Source organism: Papaver somniferum, chromosome 8 (genome assembly GCF_003573695.1).
Source record: "Papaver somniferum cultivar HN1 chromosome 8, ASM357369v1, whole genome shotgun sequence".
NCBI lineage: Eukaryota > Viridiplantae > Streptophyta > Magnoliopsida > Ranunculales > Papaveraceae > Papaver > Papaver somniferum.
In genome coordinates, this window is record NC_039365.1 from 22,307,633 (window position 1) to 22,317,581 (window position 9,949).

The 9,949-nt window shown below is 36.4% G+C and overlaps 1 protein-coding gene across 1 annotated transcript; it reads right to left on the minus strand.

The window, feature by feature from the left end:
* Window positions 1–797: 797 nt before the first annotated feature.
* LOC113305253 lies at window positions 798–5,127 on the minus strand. Its single transcript, XM_026554331.1, has 6 exons — window positions 4,992–5,127; window positions 2,374–3,273; window positions 2,033–2,090; window positions 1,601–1,879; window positions 1,335–1,502; window positions 798–1,182 (listed from the first exon to the last, which is right to left on the minus strand). Exons 1-6 carry the CDS (start codon window positions 5,125–5,127, stop codon window positions 798–800), a joined length of 1,926 nt encoding a protein of 641 aa, XP_026410116.1.
* Window positions 5,128–9,949: the final 4,822 nt, after the last annotated feature.

Here is a 9,949-nt window from a genome sequence, read left to right on the forward strand (position 1 = left end):
GAGTTTGCTAGTTTGTTTTAAACGATATCAAAGTTTAGTAATTATTCTTATTTATTTTGATAACAATTGTTCTCGAAACTATGGTGTTTGTGTTTAATCTATGTACAGTTGTTTGGCTTTATAAAAATGTTGACATGTTGGATGGTAAAAGTCCATAGTATGAAGTGTTTTGGTGTGTCTTATGTAACATAGACCAGCTATTAGATTCAATTGAAGAATATGACCCTCTAAATTTGTTAATCATGATGGGGAGAACATGAATCTCAGAGCTGGTCTCTTTGTTTGGTGTGTCTTAATTGAACACACAGTACAAAAATAGTTGTGCTCAGAAAGTCTTGAACAACCAGCCATAATGGCCTAGAAGAACTTAGGGTACATAATAGATGTACTCCAAAAATCCTGAACAACCACAATGACCTGGAAGAAACACATAGTACATACTCACTGTAATATTTATGTAGTACATAGGTGTGACATATTATAACATTTTTCAGAGTGCACCTTGGAAAAAATTTCATCCAGATAGTTGTTCATTACAAAGTAGATAACAAATCACTATTAAAACAAACTTGGAAATCAACCTGAAAAACCAATAATATTGAAAGTGGATAATGCAGTACAAAGTACCATTAAAAGAGTCTTAAATGAGCACAAAGTACCTTGTCCCAGAAAGATATCAAACAATACATAATTTCAGCACTCTAAAAAAAGCGAACAAAAGTGTTTAAAATGATGCGCAAAACAGAATCTGCATTGTGACCAATAGAACTAATAAGGGATAACTGAAAATCTAAAACTCATGGGTATGAAGGAATGACAGTGCACGTTGCCTTGTTGTGGTGAGTTTTCTTCTTGCAGTTGGAACAACGGACGTACTTCCTAGCTTTCTCCCATGCATTCTTGATACGATTTCCCTTTGGCCTACCTGGTGGAACTCGTGGATGGGGTGGAAAAATAGTATCCTCTGGCAGATACTGCTCTGGCCTGTTGTAGTTGGGGATTGGTCTGATAGCAATTGAATACAACTGCTGAAAATTTGTAACTTTGAAGTAGTCTTCGATATAATCTACGTATCGATCACCCTTGGCAGAAATAGATGCTGTAGCATGAGAGCATGGAAAACCATAAACACGCCATCTTTGGCAGGTGCAAGTCTTGTTCAGCAGATCAACAGTGTGAGACCTGCAGATGCGTAAAAAGATTTTCAGCACAAATAACTTAAAAGCAGTATATATATGCAGCACTGCAAACAAATACAAAAAAACAAAACATATGATTCACTCCTACATGTATGCTATAGTACAATAAAAGTTGTTTTATGGGATAAAGCTAACCTAGGTGAATGAATCTCATACTCATACGCAGATGACTGAGTAACATTCCAAACTCGACCAATTTGAATATGTTCTTTAAGTAACGCCTCGTAGGTAGGAGTGAGCTTCTCTGGGTCCATCAAAAGACTCATTTCGCGACGTTCATTCATCAACTCCATAACGCATAACCTATGAATGGAACAAAAAGAACACCTGTAATAAATTTTGAACAAAAAAAAATGAACCAAAAAAAAAGAAAACACCAACAAAAAAACACACACACCAACCTGATCATGTCAACGAGGGCGCAGGCAGGAAACCTCTTGTCTTTTCGAATCCAATTATTGAAGGACTCAGCAACGCTTGATGTAGTCTGACCAAATCTACAACCAGTGAAGAACGCGCTGGACCAATGTTCCCTAGGCATATTGCGGCAATACTCAACAACCCCAGGCCTTCCCATTAACTCCATTTCCATTAGTGCTTCTTCATATCTTGCTGGTGTGAGAGCATAAGTTGCTTTTTTGAAACAAGCCATAACTTCTTTGTACTTCTCGTCCGATTTCCTGATTGGTAAGTTTCCTTGCAAGTGGTAGTAACAATAGCCATGATGGGAAGTAGGAAAGTGTTTAGGAATAGCCCTCAACAATCCTTCATGACGATCAAACATAAAGGTGATAGGACGGTCATCAACAATGTTGCTAAGATTTCACATAAACCAATCCCAATTGTCAACATCCTCTCCTGGGACCAATGCAAAGGCTAGCGGATAAAAACCTGCAAAAAACAAACAGTACATATATTATATACTGTCACTAAATATGTTGCTATATTAATAGATGTAACATATATTATGTACTGGAAAATAGACTAAGAATTTCCAGTACATAATAGACATATTGTACTCAAAAAAAGGTCTTATGCTTACATATATGAATTAGTGTGTGTTAGACACAATAACTTTTCAGTACATAAATGGTATACTCAAAAAGTTCCAACGATTAAAAGCAGTGAATAACTTGTAAACAATAACAATTAAAACGTAACAAAGAGCACTTGCCTTGATTCCCATTCAGACAAGTAGCAGCCATAAGGGTACCTCTAAATCTCCCGGTCAGAAAAGTTGCATCAATAAAAATCATTGGTCGACAAAGTCTATAACCTTCAATATAAGCGCCTATTTCAATGAATAACCTTTCAAATGTCTGAGTTGCATGGTTAAACTGAAAATCCACATAAGAGCCAGGATTTGTTTCTTTCAATGAATTCACCCACCAAACCAGATCAGAGTAAGACTTTACATCATTCCCAAAAATTTCATGGTGTGACCGTTCCAAACCATGATATGCATGGTGATATTTGATATTAACACCAGCACAAACTTTTATATAATCTTCAATTTCGCGAGGCTTGATAAGTGGGTTGTGCATCACACGATCATGAATAAGGTTGTGTACCAGCTTCTTCGATACTTTAGGACTTCTCAACTTCACACCAGCTCCACAAGTGTGCCTCCCAACATACTTTTTTATCCTAAAAACATCACAAGTAGAATCAATAACAACTGCATGGATCATCCAAGTGCATGGGACTTTACTGCATCTCATTGTAAACCTTTCACGATCATTATTCACCTTTGTTACGCGATACCCAGTCTTCAAACAATACTTTTGACAGGCCAACCGAACAGCATCAACACCACCACGAAAAAGCTTGTTCGGATCATCAAAAACATTCTCCCACCCATCGGACAGAAGAGGTTTAACAAATTCTTTTCCACCAGTTTCATAACTATCTCTATCTGCCCTAATCAGTTCTGAATTGTTATCGGCGTCGCTGAATGTAGAGGAACTACATCCACCAGCAGAAACAAAATCCACATGCAGCTCAAAGAACGCCGATTTCTTTGAAAAATGCAAGGCAGCGAGACCATGAAGTTGAAAGTCAGCAATCACAGGCACTTTGACACCATTCTCAACATAAGTGATGATAATCTCAGAAGGGTTCAAGGTTCTCCAGTTTTCACAAATAAGAAATTTCAGGTCATCAATACTAGACTTAAAAGTAACCAGGTGAGCAAAATGATGATGATTATAATAAATGTATGCATAGCAGTAGGTATTTGGATTGGAACACTCTGCATCAGACATGTTTTGAACCTGCAAATGTGACAAAGATGTAACAGTATTAAAATATAGTATTTCACATACGTATTGATGGGTTAAACTAAAAAAAGTGAGAGATCTATGCAAGAAACATATTCTAAGAGCAGTTTCTATGAGTATGCCATATATGTACTTCAGAGTCATGAACTACAAAATCAACTGCATGACAAAGAATAATTAAGAATCTAGGAGAAACAGCAGAATCGAAGCACGTAATACGGTATTTCACATACGTACTGATGGGTCAAACTAAAAAAAGTGAGAGATCTATGCAAGAAACAGAATCCAAGAGCATAAACAATGAGTATGTCATATATGTACTGTTGTATAATACGATCTGAAAGTGAAAACAAACCTGATTTTGAAAAGAAAACAGAAATATAATCAAATCGAAAGCTAAAATAGCTAAAAACTTAACAATCTAGCCAAATAACTGAATAAATACGAACAAGATTCATAAAAAACAAACAGAACACAATCGATCTCCATGATCCAAAATTAAAATCTTAAACATGATTCAAAAACTGTAGCAAAAACAATGAGTATGTCATATATGTACTGCTGGATAATACGATCTGAAAGTGAAAACAAACATGATTTTGAAAAGAAAACAGAAATATAATCAAATCGAAAGCTAAAATAAGCTAAAAACTTAACAATCTAACCAAATAAATGAATAAATACGAACAAGATTCATAAAAAACAAACATAACACAACCGATCTCCATGATCCAAAATTCAAATCTTAAACATGATTCAAAAGCTGTAGCAGAAACAATGAGTATGTCATATATTAACTGCTGGATAATACGATCTGAAAGTGAAAACAAACATGATTTTGAAAAGAAAATAGAAAGATAATCAAATCGAAAGCTAAAATAAGCTAAAAACTTAACAATCTAACCAAATAACTGAATAAATACGAACAAGATTCATAAAAAACAAAAAGAACACAACCGATCTCCATGAAACTGTAGCAGAAAAAAGAAAATAGAAAAGATTAAGCGACATACCTGTTAAAATCACTAAACAAATCTTCAGAAACCCTAGTCCAAACGCGAGAAGAAGAAAGAGAGCAGAAACCCGGATGTGAATTCGCTGGTATCTTTTTTTAGAAACTTTGAAATAGGCTGCTTAAATATGGGATTGGAAGGGTAGTTTAGGTATTTGAAAATTTCACATGATTTGTACCGCACGTGTACAGGACCTGGGATTAAAAAATTGGGTCCATTTTTATGTTCTCTTGTTATTATGGACCTCTAGTTACTGGGCTTTAGTGGGTGGACCTGCCACTAACTAGTATCACTATAATAGTACCTATTGGTAATTCCTAGGATCCCCAAACCCTAAGAAAAACTTATCCTATTGGAAACTACATTTAAATCTTGGTTCCTGTTTTCCTGACATTTTTAGTAGCGACCCAAAAGAATTAGGGGTGATTTTTTTATTCACATCCCATAGATATTGGTATGGGAGGTCTAGTAGTTAGAAAAATACCTAAATACTCTTTTACAATCAGTAGGTTTTAGCAACGGATTATTACTTTGTTGCTCGGTAGTTAAATTTGGGCTACTAGTACTACCACTTTCGGTAGATAATAAACATAACAAAACTACCGACTGTGAAAGTAAAGAAACTCGAAGTTTCATTTTTTTTTGCAAAATCGAATGTGTTGCTACTATTACAATCAGTAGATAATGAACATCACTTATCTACCGATTGTGAAAGTTGAGAAATTTGAAATTTAATTAGTTTAGAGAAAATTAGATTTGGGGCGACTATCACAATCGGTAGATAATGAACATCACTTATCTACCGATTGTGAAAATAGAGAAGATCATCCATTTGATTTGAGAAAATTAGATTTGGGGCGACTGTCACAATCAGTAGATAATGAACAACACTTATCTACCGATTGTAAAAATAGAGAAGATCAAAATTCCATTAGCTTTGAGAAAATTAGATTTGAGGACTGTTACAATCGATAGATAATGAACATCACTTATCTACCTATTGTAAAAATAGAGAAGATCAAAATTTCATTAGTTATGAGAAAATTAGATTTGGGGCTAACTATCACAATTGGTAGATAATGAACATCACTTATTTACCGATTGTGAAAATAGAGAAGATCAATATTCCATTAGCTTTGAGAAAATTAGATTTGGGGACTGTTACAATCGATAGATAATGAACATCACTTATCTAACGATTGTAAAAATAGAGAAGATCAAAATTCCATTAGTTATGAGAAAATTAGATTTGGGGCTAATGAACATCACTTATTTACAATCACAACCGGTAGATAATAGAGAAGTTCAAAATTCCTTTGGTTTTGAGAAAATTAGATTTGGAGCTACTATCCCAATCGGTTGATAATAAACATCACTTATCTACTAATTGTATAATTGCTAAATAACGAACATCACTTATCTGCTTATTGTGAAAATAGAGAAGATCAAAATTCCATTAGTTTTGAGAAAATTAGTTTTGGGGATACTATCACAATCGGTAGATAATGAACATTCATTATCTACCGATTGTACAATCGCTAGATGATGAATATCACTTATCTACCGATTGTTCTTCTCTTTCGGAACAAAATAGTATAATCGGTAGATAAAGTATTATATTAGCAACCGGTTCTAGGACGTTAATGGAGATGAATGCATTCAATCGCTTCTCTAATCATTACTGAACCTTCAACATGATATTCTTCATGATGTTTTGCACCTTCTTCTTCTTATACTCATCTATTTTTGTTATTGATTTTAGGTAAATCTAGTTTTCTCCCACTTTTTCTTCTTTTTATTCTTCTTCTTCTATTCTAAAACCTTGAAACTCAAAAACTCAAATAATTTTCCTCCCAATAAGAAATTTCTCCCAAATATAAACTTATCTACCGATTATTAAGGAGAGATTCACCATTATGAAGAACGAGAGATAAGGGGTGCGTTCATTTTAGGTTTGGATGACTCTATTTTGTTTTATTAGTCCCCCTAGTTCCTTTGAGATCACCCCTTAAAAAGCCAGGTAGTTTTTAATGGGAAAAAAATATTTACCTGTATATATTTTTTGCTCCTCCCCTTTTATTTTCTTCAGATTTTATTAAAAGGAGAGTAATAAATATGGTCCGAGGAAAGCAAAATTCGTAGTCAACTCTATATATTCTTCCGAATCGGGCCTAAACATTACTACTAACATACTGCCGGACAAACTAGAAATACTTCAGATTTCCAGAGCTGGCTTTTGGCACCAAGAAACATCACATTCGGTCCTAAATCATCAAAAATAAATAAATTATAGGAACTATGAAAGGTCCAAGGTCATTGGTTCGAGTCTTATAAGTTGTCATAACCGATGGTAAGGTGATTTTGTGTTTTTAAGTACCTACGCTGGGGGAAACAATGCAGAGAAGAAATCTAAAGAATGCGGAGATCATAGAAGTCACAGATCTTTTACAACTACTGAAAAGAAGATACAATTCAGTGCAATGGTTCAAGTATCTTTACAACAAAATTCTGCTACAACCGGCTTATAGAAAGAAGTGACACACCTTTTTCTCAGGTCCCATTTTCTTGTATATGGATCAAGAATGTTCCAAGATAAGTTCATTTTTCCTCTGGTCAGCTGCTCGGAGTGTCGTTCTCATAACAGACAACTTGGTGAGAAGAGGATGCAACACAATAACACAACATGCTCTCTATGATCTCAAGTAGATAAATCTGTAAGTCACTTATTATTGTACTGCAATTATTCTCATCAAATCTGGAACTACTTCTTAAACAGTTAGAATGTGAGGTGGGTTCAAGGTACAGATACAATCTCTCAACTGCAAGCCTGGATATTCATAAAAGGAAGGAATATATTGGAGATTTTGGAATGAAATAAATAGGAGAGTAATGGCTAGAAAAATTCCTAGAAAAACAGGATCTTTGATTAAACATCCTTGAAGGAAACCAAGTGGGGTTAGCCCAGTTATCCAGGAGTCTGACTATCAAACAGTAGGTCAGCAGTTCGAGTCTCCGCTCAATCGTAATTATATTAAATTTAACACAGATTTAAGAGGGTCGAGTTTGCTCAGTGAGAAATAACCCGGTGGCTACGCTGCCAGGGGCAAGACGGGTCTATAGATAGCATAAAAAAAAATCCTTCAAAGATTTAATAACGCACTGGAAAAACGTAATTAACGGTAGATATAAAAAGTTAGTCAGTATTTTGACCCACTACCAGCAACCCAAAAATAAAAATATTAACCAGCTCTCAGTTGGTGAAGGTACGAAAGTTATATTCTTGTTTTAGCGAGTGTGATACCTGTTGATGAAGGTACGAAAGTTATATTCTTGTTTTAACGAGTGTGATACCTGTTGAGGGATGATTTCGGTTCGAGGTTCTACCCGTCTTATCTAGCCAAATGACCTCACTTTACCAAGATAGAGTTGACTTTATATTGTACCTTGTCCTTCTTTATATAGGTTTTTCAAAAACCCTTTCCTTTTATGACATCGTGTCATGTGTCCTAAACCTCCTTAATTACTTCTAATGCCACTCTTTAAGATGCTTAAGGATCGTGTCATGTATGATTAAGGATCTGTGGTTGGTTGCTATTCTTGCAATCACTACGGAGTTATGGAGGCTGCGTAACAAAGTTTATTTTGAAGATGTTGTTGTGCATTGGCTAGGTTTTAAAGGTAGAGTTTATCAGTTAATTCGTGATAACTCAATACGGATGAAGGGCCATATGAATAATACAATTGAGGATTTACGCATATTGAATTATTTCAAAGTGAAACATAGATCGTGCAAAGTTTCTTCGCCAATTGAGGTAAGGTGGTGTCCTCCTAACCAAGATGAAATCATGATTTACTTTGATGGTGCGTCCCTTGGAAATCCAGGCCCGGCTGGTGCTGGCGTTACATTTCGTGATGCAAACGCAGCTGTTTTGGGAGTCCTCTGCGTTGTCCTGGGATTGCAGACGAACTTTTATGCGGAAGTGTGCGCAGTTATATATGGTGTTGTTGTCCAGGAGGTGGAATTTTAGGAGTATCTGCGTACAATCTGATTCTATGAGTTGCATTCAAGCTTTTCAAAATGAGGGTTTACCTTGGAAATTAAAACAGAGATTGGCGAGGAGTTTCTACTCCAATATTCGCTACATTCATAAATATAAGGAAATTAATTTTTATGCAGATGCTTCGGCTAAGCAAGCCTGTTTGCTAGATGAGGACATTTTTGAGTTTTATGAGGGGAGGTCAATTTCTATACTTTCTGTAGAATAGCCGGGTGAGGTTTATTTTTGTTTTAAATAGGCTAGTTTTGTTGGTATCCCTTGGCTAGCTCATTATAGCCTAGGACCTGTACAGTTTTCGCTTTTTTAATCTACTTTATTGACCGAGTAAAAAAAAAAGCCCCTCTTTAATATAACCTCTTTCTTATTCACTAATTCCTTCCTTGTCCTTTTAATGTACACTTTCTTGTTGGACTTGGGATTAGTCCCCAAAGTCCCCATATTTCATACTTGGTTTAACCACCTCTTCGGGGGCACCCCAGACTCGTTAAGGGGTGTTATTTTTCATGTATGAATATTATTCCCCTGACCATTGGGTCAATTGTTAAATGACCCAATAGTCAAATTATCATGTATTTACGATCACCACGTGTCGAGGGATAACAAGGAGGTTGTTGCATCATTTATGATAGCATTTTCCTTATATAAGGGCATCATGTCTTTAGTCTGATCATCCGTTTCAAGTTCTTCATTTCTACTTTTTTTCCCCTCCGTTTGATATCTTGCTCAGATGGCACATTCCCTCCATGAGTATGTATTGGCCTTAGCGCATGTCCTGGTACTGGTTTCAATGTTCAAGGAGGCGGAATTGGAGCGCCTGCTATTAATGAAAAGTGAGATTGAGGCACTTTGTGAGCATAGATTAGCAAATAGGAACGCCATGCGTGATCAATTCACAGAACGTTACGAAGTGCATCAAACGGCCCAAAAGGCCGGACGCTTAACATCTGTCATCCAACACGCTTTAAAATGATGTCGTCTCATCCCGGTACACTTCTAATTCTCTTCTCATGGATTCCTCGCCAATTGCGGCTACTATAGACCATGTCATCGCCGATTGTCGTTCACATTCCTCTGACCAGGCAACCCCGCGGCTTCCCGAGTATGTTCTGTCCTTAGAGGATGTCTCAGCGCTCGTAAACTTTCTCTACCCCAGAAACGAACACGCGCGCTTAATGGTGTTAAGAGCAGAGGTAGAGGTATTGTGGACCCTTAGGAGAGCTCGCCAAGACAAAGCGCGTAGGGAATGCGACGAAGACGAAGGCACCCTTGCACTTGCTCGTAGAGCGAGGGGTAAGGGAAAAGTCATGCTAGATATACGTAGATTGATAAGTGAGGCCAACCGGGAATTGTCTCAAGCTGGCATTCAGTGTGATGAAGTGCGCTTGATGGCGGAATCCGTC

Bases quoted from the DNA above. Each gene is read 5' to 3' on its own strand.
- LOC113305253 (XM_026554331.1), bottom strand. From the start codon at position 5,127: ATGAAACTTCGAGTTTCTTTACTTTCACAGTCGGTAGTTTTGTTATGT. The intron at 3,274-4,991 runs GTAAAAGAGTAT...ATGGTGTCAAAG, and splicing joins GTTGCTAAAACCTACTGATT to TGCCTGTGATTGCTGACTTT. The intron at 1,503-1,600 runs GTTGGTGTGTGT...TTCCATTCATAG, and splicing joins GCCCTCGTTGACATGATCAG to GTTATGCGTTATGGAGTTGA.